The 14,867-nt window shown below is 45.8% G+C and overlaps 2 protein-coding genes across 2 annotated transcripts in view; one reads left to right on the top strand and one right to left on the bottom strand.

The window, feature by feature from the left end:
• CDC42 (cell division cycle 42) overlaps nt 1-14,867 on the top strand; it is a 130,412-nt gene that overhangs the window by 31,021 nt on the left and 84,524 nt on the right. The gene's annotated exons all lie outside the window — the stretch shown is intronic.
• The window catches only part of P3H1 (prolyl 3-hydroxylase 1), a 37,021-nt gene continuing 33,605 nt past the window's right edge, over nt 11,452-14,867 (bottom strand). The window contains exon 15 of the mRNA XM_063145443.1: nt 11,452-12,703. Within this exon, the coding sequence (XP_063001513.1) occupies nt 12,575-12,703 (129 nt within the window). The 3' untranslated portion in view covers nt 11,452-12,574. The remainder of the gene's footprint in view (nt 12,704-14,867) is intronic.

The following is a 14,867-nucleotide window of genomic DNA, read 5'->3' as shown; positions in this document are numbered from 1 at the left end:
CAGCTTTAACTGTTGTGATGACGAGGGAATTTCATCAGGTTCTCCATATATACAAATGACACCTGTTGAAAATCCCTTTTCTATGCAACTGTTAAAGATACAGGAGCCCGGTCCTCCTTTTCATATGGTCACCCTAGCTCAGAAGTAAGGCCTGTTCCGTTCAGTAGTGCCAGGAGACTTGACTTCTGAGTAACGGGACTTACCGTGTGAGTCCAATGGGGACCGCAGCCTTGATATGCGTAAAGGGCCATCCAAAACCAGTACTCATTGCTGGTTTTTTTTTACCCACCCTTGGGGTCATTCACTTAAAAATAAGTAAATATAAAAGCGTCATGCCGAACATACCAAAAACAACGGATACGAAAAGAAAAGGCCAAGGGGTTGGGGGGGGGGGGTCAAGGCTGAGTTATGCTTTCAGGAGACCCATTGAAATAAATGGTAAATCAAGTAAATATTTCAGTGGTTCAAGTCTGGCGCAATCTGGATCCAACCCATTGAGCGCAATCCCATACTTCCTTCCCCAGAAATACATCTAACCCAATTCAATAGGGTTTACTCATAAGAAAGTGTGTACAGGATTGCAACCTTAAAAGGTGTAGATGAACCAGCACAGATCAGTTGTTGCTGCTGGTTTTCTCCTTCTCTCATACTACCAGGGTCATTGTCACCCAACAACTTATTAAATATGTATTAAAACATGTATCAAAACAACACATACACAAAGTACTGGAAGTCTGAAACCAACAATAAAAAAAATAAAAGGCAGATAGCGCAATCCTATGGAGGTTTAACCATGGGAGAGGCTTTGCTCTCCCCGCAGCAGTGATTCCTAGATCAGGATGAAGGGTTGGTGCAGGCACATGTGCACCCCCCAGCCGCCATCTCTATACTGGATGCAGCCCTCAGGGCCAAAAAGATTGTGCTCCCCTGCTATAGAATCCTCGAAGGGGCCCTTGGAAGTCATCTAGTCCAACCCCCCTTCTTGCAGAGCTAGAGCATCCCTAATATACTGTTAGTTTTACCCTACCCCGTGCCTGTTTGGTGCATTCTCTTCCCCTCCTTATTGTTTTATTATGATTTTATTAGAATGTAAGCCTATGCAGCAGGGTCTTGCTATTTACTGTTTTACTCTGTACAGCACCATGTACATTGATGGTGCTATATAAATAAATAAATAATAATAATAATAATCCCCAAGAGACAGTCTCCAGCCTCCACTGAAGACCTCCTGTGAGAGAGAGCCAGCCTACCCCTCCAGGTAACTGGTTCCATTGTACAACTGCTCTTCCCATCAAGATGTTTCTTTGTTCAGCTGAACCCTGCCCTCCTGTCACTTAAGGCCTATCTATCTATCTATCTATCTATCTAAATAAAAATGTAAATGTTTGTTTGTTCAAAATCTTAAATCTCCGAAAGTTCTTCACCGATTGCTTTGAAATTTTGACACAACGTTGCCTTCGAATACGCGCTTGTTTTTATATACCTAAATGTGCAACAAATAGCCCTGAATCCACTGGCTACAACGTTAACTGCTTTCTTCACGTTATGTCAAAATGACGCGTTTGCGAAAACACTGCTGTATTCGGAAGTGCCTACGTATTACACATGGAATGCGAGTAGAAAATCATTTGAACGACGCAAATGAGGAGAGCGAGTCAACAGACAACCTGGCATCTTCAAAGAAACTACGATAGGCAGACTGTACACCGTGCATCCCAATCAAGATGAATGCTTCTTTCTTCGCATGCTGTTGGTAAATGTGCCCGGTCCAATGTCTTTCCAGCAATTGAGAATTGTCAACGGCGTTACACATGCCACTTTCCGCAGTGCATGTCAAGCTCTGAATTTATTGGAGAATGACCAACACTGGGATGTATGCATTAATGATGCGTGCAACACGTCACATCCAAATCAAATTCGTGCATTGTTTGTAATCATATTGACCGCCTGCTCTCCTTCATCTCCAACAGAGTTATGGGAGAAATATAAATCACACATGGCTGAAGATATTTTCCGTCGAATACACAAGGAAAATTCAAATATGAACATGGATTTCACAGCAGAAATCTACAACGAAGCGTTGATAATGATTGAAGATTTGTGCTTAGAAATCGCGAACAAAGTTCTCAATCAGTTGGGAATGCCATCACCGAATCGATCTGCTCCTGCTTCGTTCGATGTAGAATTGCGTCGTGAACAAAATTACAACACGGGTGATCTTTTGTCGTATGTGCAATCAAATATTCCTAAGCTATCGCTTGAGCAAAATGGCATTTACGATCAAATAATGCAAACTGTCAATAACGGGGTTGAAGAAAACTTCTTAGATGCGCCAGGAGGAACTGGTAAAATGTTCCTAATTAGATTGATTCTGGCAGCAATTCCATCCCAAAATGACATAGTCCGGAATAGCTGCGACATTGCTACCAGGTGGAACAACTGCTCATTCCGCTTTGAAATTGCCATTGAACATGCAATTCATTGAAACACCCACGTGCCCTACCCTCTTTTGTATCTGGTCAAGAAGGCATGGCTTCTGCAGCTTTAACTGTGGTGATGAAGAGGGAATTTCCCCAGGTGCTGCATGCAAACAAATGACACCTGCTGAAATTCAATTTTCTATGCAACTGTTAAAGATACTGGAGCCCTGTCCTCCTTTCCATAGGGTCACCCTAGCAGAATTATCTCACACACAGAGACAGCAGAGGCTGAAAGTGGCAAGGACAGAGTGGAGATTCGTGCAGAGATCATAGAATCATAGAATAGTAGAGTTGGAAGGGGCCTACAAGTCCATCAAGTCCAACCCCCCACTCAACGCAGGAATCCACCCTAAAGTATCCCTGACAGATGGTTGTCCAGCTGCCTCTGGAAAGCCTGTTAGTGTGGGAGAGCCCACAACCTTCCTAGGTAACTGGTTCCATTGTCGTACTGCTCTAACAGTCAGAAAGTTTTTCCTGATGTCCAGCCTCTTGTGTTCAGTAGCCACATTGCATTCATGGTTGCACTGCACCTGGTTTTGGAATTGCTTTGGAGAGAGAGCAAGATGAATTAAAAAACCATAACAAATGGTGTCATTAGTCCCAGGGATGCCAAGGAGCCGGTGGGCCCCCCAAATGCAGCGTGGCGGGCTTGCCACATTTCAAAGTCAATATGTATTACTATCTCTACTTCCCTTGCTCGGCTTCGTCCATTCTCTTCTGCTGCCCCTTACGCCTGGAACGCTCTCCCAGAACATTTGAGATCTACAACTTCAATCACAGCTTTTAAAGCTCAGCTAAAAACGTTTCTTTTTCCTAAAGCTTTTAAAACTTGATGTTGCTCAGACTTTAGACTGTTAGTTATACTGTTAGTTTTACCCTACCCTGTGCCTGTTTACCCTACCCAGTGCCTGTTTCCATTCTCTTCCCCTCCTTATTGCTTTACTATGATTTTATTAGAATGTAAGCCTATGCGGCAGGGCCTTGCTATTTACTGTTTTACTCTGTACAGCACCATGTGCATTGATGGTACTATATAAATAAATAAATAAATAAATAAATAAATAATAATCTAAATAGGTGGAGAGCCAGTGTGGTGTAGTGGTTAAGGTGTCAGACTGGGAGTCGGGAGATCCGGGTTCTAGTCCAACTCGGCCATGGAAACCCACTGGGTGACTTTGGGCCAGTCACAGACTCTCAGCCCAATCTACCTCACAGGGTTGTTGTTGTGAGGATAAAATGGAGAGGAGGAGGTTTATGTATGCCACCTTGGGTTCCTTGGAGGAAAAAAGGTGGGACATTAATGTAATAAATAGGTAGAGGGGCATAAGACCATTAAGCTTAGAATCTAGAATTACCTGAGCATGCCCCATATGAAAAATGTCTGTGACTTCAATGGGTTCAGCTGAAATAATGGGTAGTCTGTGTATCTTTTGGGAGCATTTTCACTGAGGCACCAAGGCTACATCAAGGCTGCAATCCCTACTTGGGAGTAGGCTTCATAGAATTTGAGTAAACATGCATAGGATCAGGCTGCAAGGATTTTTTCCAGGCACACAGAGGATGATCCTGGAGACTTTAGAGGTATTTATTTGCGCCGACAAAGATTGAGGTAAGCAAGACGTGCTTTGCTTAGCAGGATCGGGCCCTCAAAACACAATGGCATTTGGAAGATTCGACCTGATTGCCAGCCTCCCGTTTCTTCAACTCCTGCCCTTTGTCTGTGAAGCAAGCCTGAGCTGCATGCTAATGAGAGTAACCTTTTGCTCTCCTTTGCTTGCAATCCAAGGCCTGCTTTGTGCCCTGTTGTTTGTGGGGGCTGCCTGGCATTTGTGCTGGAATCCGGGTGGGCTGCATTTGTAAACAAAAAACTTCATTGACAGGGGATGGCCTGGCGTGTTTGGCTTCCTGCCGATTACACTTACACTCTCCCCCCGCTCCCCACAAATATGTGTGTAAAGTGTAAAGGAAGAATGCTTTTATGCATCTGGGTGAAAACAGACTTGCATGGAGCCTCTCTTGTCCCACAGCAGGCAACCTGGATGAAGGCCAGAATTCAAACCATGCCCGGTGCATTCCTGCCTAAAGCAGTTTGAAAATTGCTCACCCAGCTTGCCTTTGAAAAAGCTGATCATGTACACAAAAGGTACAGAATAGTATGAAGTTTTGGAGAAGCCCCAGTTTGGGGCTGCTTTTTCGTATGGCATGGAAACCTCAGCTGATGCAGAATGAACTGCATGCTCCTTCCCAGGTTCTGAGATCAAGTCTGCTGTCTCTTGCCCTCTCTCATTGCCAACCACTATTTGGCAGGTAGAGACACAAGACAGGGACTTCTCTGCACTGGCACCCACACTGTATCTACTTGAAGGGTTTATGGACCACACTGCAGGTATACAACCTCCCAAAGGGATTTAGAAAGATCGTAAAGCAATACAGTATGAACAAAGATCAACAAGATCAGTTGAATTAAGCATCCTTTTTTAAAAAAAATATATGGACAAATCATAGTTAAAAAGCCTTCAACAGGCACTGGAGAGATAGTAGTTAGTGAGCTTTCCTGGGGAGTATGTTCCAAAGGTTCATACTTTTGCCACAGAAGGGCCTTGGATGAGGCTTGTGTGGAGAGAGGCGGTCCTTGAGGTATCCTGTTCCTAAGCTATTTGGGGCTTTGAGCACCCTGAACTGGATCCAGAAATGCACCAAGAGCCAATAGTGAAATGTGCTGCATATACTTGTTCCTAGCTATTGCTCTTACTGCTTAGAGTGACCATATTTGGGAAACCAAAAAGGAGGACACCTAGTGTGTGTGTGTGTGGGGGGGAAGCAGCTTTCTGAGTCCTGCAGGAAGTACGTTATTCCCCCGCCACCTTAAAGACCCTGATTGGAGTGGAGGAGGGGAAAGGATTTCATTCTGCACCACCACCATCCACTCCAATTGGGGCCTTTTCTATAATGTCCACGAATGACCCACTTTCCCCTTTAAGACCTCAATTGGAGCTCGGGGTGGGGGAATGATGTGCCTCAAGAAAGCATGTGATTTCCTCCTGCCATGCTAATGGCAGCCTTAAAGGGGAAGGTGTGTCATTCCAGGACATTATTGAAAATGATAGAAAATCCCCCCTGACACCATGGAAAGAACAAAAACCAGGACAAATCCGGGGAAATCCTGACAGTTGGTCACCCTATTAAGTCTGTACTAACTAGTTTCTGGACCATTTTCAAGGGCAGCCCCACATACAATACATTGTAGTAGTTCAAATAGGACATTATGGGAGCATGAATAACTGTGGCTAGCTTTCTTTGTCTAGGAAAACCCATAGCTGCTGCATCAGCCTAAACTATTATTATTATTAATAATAATAATAATAATAATAATAATAATAATAATATATATATATATATATATATATAGCACCATCAATGTACATGGTGCTGTACAGCGTAAAACAGTAAATAGCAAGACCCTGCCGCATAGGCTTACATTCTACTAAAATCATAGTAAAGCAATAAGGAGGGGAAGGGAATGCAAACAGGCACAGGGTAGGGTAAACAGGCACAGGGTAGGGTAAAACTAACAGTATAAAGTCCGAGCAACATCAAGTTTTAAAAGCTTTAGGAAAAAGAAAAGTTTTTAGCCGAGCTTTAAAAGTTGCGACTCTCTAGAGGAATGTGCCATGTGTCACTGAGTCCTCTAGAGATATAACTGGATCTAACAGCACTACCAAACTGTGAACCTAATCTTTAGGGAACCCCATTGAGAACAAGCCCTGTCCTTTCACCCAAATCAGATGAACCACGAGCATCTGCCAATAGCATCTCTGCCTTAGCTATTCTATCGCTGGCTGCTTTGAAGACTCATGTGTTCCAACTATTATAGTGGTGTTGGGTAGATGATGTTTGGGGCTTATGATACAGGTTTTCTTTTTAATGTGTTTTATACGATGTTGTTTTATATTGTCTTACTTAACTTGTAGGCCTCTTTGGTTATTGCCAATAGAAACGTGAGATAAGGTCTTCCACCAAAATAAATATAAGAACATAAAAGAAAAATGAGAATGGTTGGTTTTATCTGACACCCCCTTTAGAAAATGAATCTTATCACAAAAGTGGAAATCTACCATGACCCCTGGATGTAGATCAATGGGTAAGGGATCTTTTAGATCTAGCAGCATAGAAGTGAATAGCAATTGTTGAGACGAGAAGACAAATGTAAAAAATATTTGGCAGAACTTTGAGAAGCAGGTGACTGACCCCTTCACACCACCTGCTTTACCATCAGTCTTTCTAATAGTGAAATCAGGCAGTGAGGGAGGACTGGGATGGAACAGAGGCTGACCCACAGGAATATTTAATGTCAGTTGGAAAAGAAAAATAGGAATGGAATGGAGGACCTTTAAGGAGGGCATGGCCAGCAGGGTGGAATTCTGAACTGGTAGAAAGTGAGGGTCCCAGTATAATTTGGGTGACCAACTGTCAGGATTTCCCCGGATTTGTCCTGGTTTTTGTTCTTTCCATGGTGTCAGGGGGGATTTTCTATAATTTTCAGTAATGTCCTGGAATGACACACTTTCCCCTTTAAGGCTGCCATTAGCATGGCAGGAGGGAATGACATGCTTTCTTGAGGCACATCATTCCCCCACCACCACCGAGCTCCAATTGAGGTCTTAAAGGGGAAAGTGGGTCATTCGTGGACATTATAGAAAAGGCCCCAATTAGAGTGGATGGTGGTGGTGCAGAATGAAATCCTTTCCCCTCCTCCATTCCAATCGGGTTCTTTAAGGTGGCGGGGGAATAATGTACTTTCTGCAGGACTCAGAAAGCTGCTTCCCCCCCCCACACACACACTAGGTGTCCTCTTTTTTGGTTTCCCAAATATAGTCACCCTAAGTATAATATTTTTGGGCAAATCTCACTTGTACCAACTAAACCAAGTATTCTTTTGCTTAGCGATATTTTTTTCCTCCCCTGATCTCCTCCTCCTTTACAAACGGATCAAATGCCATCTGTGTGAAGGAATATTGTCAACTGCATTGGATGTAATTTTAGAGGCCCAGAATGCATCTCTTGCCAATGCCACCTGGGATGGGGGTGGGGCATCAGGGGGTGGTGTGGTGAAAGGGGCACCGTGGGGAATGGAACGTTGTCGTCATAAATTCTGTTGTGTTTAATTGTATAAGAGGGGTGGGGTGGGTCTTTTCTTGTTACAAATTCTGGAAAAACTTTTCAATAAACAATAAATTTTAATCAGTTGCAGCCCCCTTGCAAGCAAATAAGGTGAAAGTGAGAACATAAGGCGTGAGCAGATTGCTAATGAGCAGGGAGAGTTAAACATTTCCAGCTCTGAGCCCAGTGGGGGGGGGGTGAGGACTGCACCCAGGGAGGAACTCTCAATTCCTCATAGCCCAGGGCCAGTCCAGAGCCTGAGCTGTAGGGAACCTGGCTTCTAGCCACCAATTAACCTCACAACCTGATGACATATGTGATGTTCTGGTTGCCCCGTGTCACAGAGAGAGAGAGAGGGAGTTTGCAACAAAACGTTAGGAAGAACTTCCTGACAGTATGACCTCATTGGCAGTGGAACAGACAGGTTGCCTTGGGATGGGGTGGGCTCCCCATGGGTAGAGGCTTTCAAGAAGAGCCTGGATGGATGCCTCTTGGGAGATGAAGCAAGTGAGCAGGACGAGATGATATTTGAGGTGCCTTCCAACTGTGGTTCTAAGGCGCAGAAAAAGGCAGACCAAACGTTCTAAGGGCTCAGGCTCCTTCTCTATGGGGAAAGCTCATGGTGCTTTAGTAGGGTGACCATACTTGGGAAACCCAAAAAGAGGACACCTAGTGTGTGGGGGGGAAGCAGCTTTCTGAGTCCTGCAGAAAGTACGTTATTCCCCCGCCACCTTAAAGAACCCGATTGGAGTGGAGGAGGGGAAAGGATTTCATTCTGCACCACCACCATCCACTCCAATGGGGGCCTTTTCTATAATGTCCACGAATGACCCCCTTTCCCCTTTAAGACCTCAATTGGAGCTCAGGGTGGGGGAATGATGTGCCTCAAGAAAGCATGTCATTCCCTCCTGCCATGCTAATGGCAGCCTTAAAGAGGAAGGTGTGTCATTCCAGGACATTATTGAAAATTCTAGAAAATCCCCCCTGACACCATGGAAAGAACAAAAACCAGGACAAATCCGGGGAAATCCTGACAGTTGGACACCCTAGCTTTAGGGCTGTTGAACCTCTCTTAGCCCAAGGGCAGAATTTGATTTTGGAGATACTCTCAGCGGCTGTAGCTTAAAGCTCTTACTGCTAGCAACAAAGTACTAGAAGAGGCATTTCAGTCTTTTAGAATTGGAGCTACACAAAAGGCAGGAAGCCACCCAATGATTAGGGGGCATTACCACAGTGCACTGGGGTTGATGGCATGGCGATGGTTGACTGCCCTTTTTGGTGGCTTATAGAAAACTGCCTCTGACGAGCGCAACCATTAGTCCATCTGACTCAGTGTTGTACACGGACTGGCAGCAGCTTTCCAGGGATTCAGTCAGGGCTCTTTCCCATCCCAGCCCTATTGGAGATACCATGGATTGTAGTTGGCACCTACGGATGAACACAGGAAGCTGCGTTATACCAAGTCAGAGACCCACCCACCCCCGTTCAGACAACACACTAAGCCATGGTGGTTAAGCATTTTGAGCTAAGCTTCGTGGCTTAATGAGTCGTGCGAACCATCCCTAACCATGGTGGCTATGCAGCCACGGTTTAAACACACTCACTAACCGTTTGCTACAAAAGGGTTAATGGCCTATGCATGGCTGAGCGTGTGGCCTGAACAGGCCCAAACTATTGCTCCACGTTGGCTCCATTGGCCAGCAGCAGCCCTCAAGGGGTTCAGACATGTCTTTCCCAGCCCCCTCCTCCCAGGGGGTGCCGCAAGCGAACCAGGGACTTTCACCACTGAGCTACTAATTTCTGGTCTTCAAGCTGCCATTGGGCTTGCTCTTCCACTCGCTATTCCAACTACATATCCTCTTTCTTTCACCACTGGCTTATTATCCTTTTTATAGTCACTAGAAGCATCTCTTTAAAAAAGCAGGCAGACACACAGACACACACAATACCCTCAATTCTCTTGCCTTCATCTGTTTCTCCTCTCTGTTTCTATGTTCCTTTGTAGTTCTGACCTGATAGACCTCCCCTTGTGTCACATAACTGCCCATTTTCTGCCACAGCACCCTAATTATGGAATTCCAGCCCTCTGAATATCCACACTACTTGATCTACAAACTCCTTTTAAAGTAAATTCCTTAAATATACCTTACCTCTAATTTTGTTATTGGATTCCTCCCCCCCTTTCTAGCCCCCTTCCCTCAGTCCAGCTTAACCTCTCATCACCTTCCACTCCATTTCTTGCGTATTTTAGCTCAAAGCAGATTCTACAAGTGGGAACCTGCAACAAAATGTTGCAGTGTGGTCCTGTTCAAAATATTCCATTTCGTTTCTCCCTCCCTCCCAGTTTTCCATTCACCACACCCAAGAGTCAGGATGCCATGGCCATGCCGCATGTTCAGCTCTCATTGGCCCATTTGGGGTTCTTCCTCCACTCTCGGGCATTTTTGCCCTAATGAATTTTTAGCAAGTGTTGGGGGCTTCCCAAGACTGCCAATGCCTCCCTCATGCTATTTGGCTACACCGATGATACACAACTATATCTATCTCCGGAACTTTCTCCTGATGTTCACGATCGTATCTCGGCATGTCTTTCAGATATCTCAGCTTGGCTGCTTCATCGTCGTTTGAAACTCAATATGGCAAAGACTGAATTGCTTGTTTTTCCTCCTAAACCTTCTCCTCATCTCTCATTCTCTCTTACGGTCAAGGAAGCTCGTAGCCTTGGCTTTATATTTGACTCCTCGCTCTCCTTTATTCCTCATATTGAGGCAGTAGCTAAATCTTGTCGATTTTTCCTGTATAATATTGCCAGGATTCGATCATTTTTGTCTGTCTCTTCCGCCAAGACGCTTGTTCATGCACTGGTTATTTCACGGTTGGACTACTGCAACCTTCTTCTCTCTGGCCTTCCTTCTTCTCACATCAGTCCGTTGGTTTCTGTTCACCACTCTGCTGCAAAGATCATCTTCTTGGCTCGCCGCTCTGACCATGTTACTCCGCTTCTGAAATCTCTTCATTGGCTTCCAATTCACTTCAGAATCCAATATAAACTTCTCCTGTTAACCTTCAAAGCTTTTCACGGTCTAGCTCCTGCCTATCTCTCCTCTCTCATCTCACACTATTGCCCCGCTCGTGCTCTCCGCTCCTCTGATGCCATGCTTCTCGCCTGCCCAAGGGTCTCTACTTCCCTTGCTCGGCTCCGTCCATTTTCTTCGGCTGCCCCTTACGCCTGGAACGCTCTTCCAGAACATTTGAGAACTACAAGTTCAATCGCAGCTTTTAAAGCTCAACTAAAAACTTTTCTTTTTCCTAAAGCTTTTAAAACTTGATGTTGTGCGGACTTTATACTGTTAGTTTTACCCTACCCTGTGCCTGTTTGGTGCATTCTCTTCCCCTCCTTATTGTTTTACTATGATTTTATTAGATTGTAAGCCTATGCGGCAGGGCCTTGCTATTTACTGTTTTACTCTGTACAGCACCATGTACATTGATGGTGCTATATAAATAAATACATAAATAAATAAATAATAATAATAATAATAACCTCAGAACACTGGAAATAGAAGGGGTGATACACCGTGCTTAAGTTGCTGTAGGTGCTTGCTCAGTATTGTATCAATTCTGGAAGACTGATCACCCCTGCGTTAAACCACGGAGGACGTAACTTCTACAGCCAGACGTAGTCTGTCATCACCATCTGGTGATCTTAGGTAAATACAGCCTCCTTGGCAAAGCAAAATGGCAACAGCCAAATTGTTGTTCTTCAGTTAACACACAGTGTATTCCATATCTGTCTAAAGAAGTACATATATAAAGAAGAAAGATTTTATTCAGCAGTTGCCCATGAAAGACTCTTAGCTGTTCAGGAGCAGGAAAGCAGCACCCATCTGAACTTATAGAATCATAGAATAGCAGAGTTGGAAGGGGCCTACAAGGCCATCGAGTCCAACACCCTGCTCAATGCAGGAATCCACCCTAAAGCATCCCTGACAGACGGTTGTCCAGCTGCCTCTAGAACTTATTTGGCACTTATTTGGCATCTCAGGCAACATACCTTGGGTTACCCCCTATTGTCCTCCCAGCACAGTGAGGTAGCTTAGGCTGTGAGACAGGGACTGGCCCATGGTCTCCCAGTGAGCTTCTTGGCCAAGTTGGGATTTGAACTCAGGTCTTTTGCTACTCCAAAACTGGCTCGCCATATGCCTGTTACGAACAGGCAGGCACCTAAAATTTTGCATGCATACAAATGGGAACCTAGCGGTGTGCCTGTGGGTGTGGCTTCACTCAAAAAACCTAGGGGTCTTTTGTTTTTAATATCCATTAATTTAAATTAATTTAAATGTGACCATGTGGAGTAACTCCATAAGCCAATAAGGGCAGATTGAAGCAGTGGAGATTAGTCGGTTGGGGGACACACGTATTTGGCTGCCCCTTCTCCCCTGTTGGGGGGCAATACTCCCTCAGGGGGAAGTTGGGGTGTCCCATGGCAGGGGCTGGGTCTAGGGGTGCCTGTGGGTGTGGCTTCACTCAAATGGGGCATGTATCCAACTCTGACAGCTGTTCTAGTTTGCTTGAAGGCTTCCCTCTATCGAATGAAGGGCTATTCCTAATAATACTTTAAAAAAATGGAACTGAGGTCAATGGCATGGCCTACTGACATGCGAGGGCTTCTGCCCTCTGAGAAACAGATCATCTGAGGGTGGGGACAGGACAGGAGGAGAGGGTAAGTGGGTATGTCTCCCCCGCCCCCAAATCCTCCTTCCATAAGTCCTGCTAAGCCAGAGCAACTGTACTCTGGGGAATGCTTCACGTTGGTACTCAGAAACTAGTGATGATCAGTTGTCCTTGCTCACTGGAGGAAGGCCCCAATCCACAGGCTACTCTCAATTTTTCAGCGTCTCCAAAGTTCTTGCTGTTCAAGTGGATGGCGGCGTTTACAGTTCATCTTTCCCTAAAGCGCTGTCCTGTCCGGGAGCTTCTGTAGCCGGCGTCTGCTCTGGAGGGAGCTCTGCTTCCTCTGTGTTGAACAGCATCCGCACCAGGTCGTCAGCCTGAACCCTTTCCTGCGGAGGATGGGACAGGAGAGTTGGTCAGGGGCCAGGCACTCGTGATGCGCCAGGGAGGCCGGGCCACTTCGATTATCATTTCTGATCTAAAATTAGGCCACACTCAAAAAACTGACCACAGCACCCTGGGATAAATCTATAGTGCAGCCATATTTGGGGGGCTCTGTACAGTTCTGGTCACCCTGGTGTATATCCCTATGTACAACATGCAACACTACTACTACTACTACTACTAAAATAGCAGAGCTGGTATAGGTGTAGGGAAGGGCAACCAAAATTATCAGGGGGTTGGAATAACTTCCTTACGAGGAAAGGCTAGAAGACTTGATCCTTTTTATGTTGAGAAAAAAGGGCAAATATTATGCTTGAAGTAGAGAAAACAGGGAGGGAGGAAAATTGACTGGGTTCGGATGACAAAATAGTCAATGGTTGATTAAACAGTCTACAGTAGACTACAGAGTCCACTGTTGACTCGTGTGTTGTCATGCGGGAAACAACAGGCTACAGTGGCTTCTTTTCTAGAAATAATTAATGCAAATAATCAATGGTGTGCAGAGTTGATTATCTGCATAACCATTGATTACGAGCCATCTGTCGGGCTCTGTGGATTATTTCCCCTGCCTACAGAGTCGCGAGGCAAGAGCGGCAGAAACTCCTGCCGCTCTTGCACAGCAGGGCTCTATAGGCAGGGGAAATATTATTATTATTATTATTATTATTATTATTATTATTATTATTATTATTATATTTATTTGTATCCCGCCTTTTGCCCAATGCTGGGCCTCAAGGCGGCCTTACAAAGTTTAAAATATACATGGGGGGGGGAGGGAAACAAAACCATAAACAATTAAAAAATACACAACAAAATTATAAAACATTAACATAGATGGAGGGCTGGATTATACTCCAAAGGCCTGCTGGAACAAAAAAGTTTTAGCCTGCTTCCGAAAGCCCATCAAGGAGGGAGCCAGCCTAGCTTCCCCAGGAAGAGAGTTCCAGAGCACCGGAGCAGCCAACGAGAAGGCCCTCTGCCATGTTCCCACCAAGCGTGCCTGTGAAGAAGGTGGGACTAAAAGAAGGGCCTCTCCAGAAGATCTCAAAGCACGGGCAGGCTCATAAGGGAGAATACGTTCTTTCAAATAACCTGGACCCGAAACATAATAATCCCATCCGGGAAGTGCTTGAGGAGCCGCCGATCATGCCATCCCTTGCTGGGGCGCTGCAATTTGCGGCGCCCCCCTCCCCTGCTTTCCCGAGACAGGCACATACCTTCCCGGGGTAGGGTGCCACCAATCGCAGCACCCCACGTGTTCCCTGGGACGTGCATGTCCCTTGCCCCCACCACAGAGGGAAAGTGTTAGTGACTGAGGACACCAGGAACTCCTGCCGCTGCCTTAGAGCAGTAGAAGTTCCTTGCGTCCCCGTTGCCAGACCCCAGCACTTTGTGGCGAACAGAGGACGGGCACAGGAGGAGTGAGTGCCTCCTCCTTCGTCCCGTCTTCCATTCCCCAATGGTTTCGAGGCTGAGGGTGGAGAGAGCTGCCAGCGTCAGCTCTTCCCGCCCTCAGCCTTGAAACTAATGGGGAAGGAGGAGGAGGCACAGAGTGAGATGACATTGCTCCAGCTGTCCCCTTCCTTGTTGCTATAGTCCCGGGGGATGGATCTCCTCCCGACAGACGAGGTGATCCATTCGCTGGTTCTATCTGCACCTGCAGCATGTCTTCCTCCGCATTGTGGCCGCCGCAGAATTGGAGGATGGATCAGCTCCCATCAGTGGAGACCTGTCTGCTGGTTCACGTCTCCCTCTGCACTGCGGCCACTACTGCTGCAAGAATCAGCGGACAGATTGGCTCCCCTGACAACAGGAAGGAGGTGGGGGAGCATCTCCCCCCCCCTCTGCATGGAATGATAAGTAAGGGGGAACAAGTAGACGGAGGGAGCAATAGCCAACCCCGCCCTCATAGCCCACTCCACGGAGGAGTTATTAGCATGCCACCCAAGTGCAACATGCAAATAGTCAGCTGTGGAATGGACTATGAGGGCAGGGTTGGCTATTGTGAACCGCCCAGAGAGCTTTAGCTATTGGGCGGTATAGAAATGTAATAAATAAATAAATAAATTGTGTCATCCGAACATGCCCATTATCTTTTTTAACAGGAAA

Source organism: Elgaria multicarinata, chromosome 20 (genome assembly GCF_023053635.1).
Source record: "Elgaria multicarinata webbii isolate HBS135686 ecotype San Diego chromosome 20, rElgMul1.1.pri, whole genome shotgun sequence".
Taxonomy (NCBI): Eukaryota; Metazoa; Chordata; class Lepidosauria; order Squamata; family Anguidae; genus Elgaria; species Elgaria multicarinata.
Note: the sequence above shows the minus strand (reverse complement) of the source record. Positions and strands in the feature narration are given on the sequence as shown.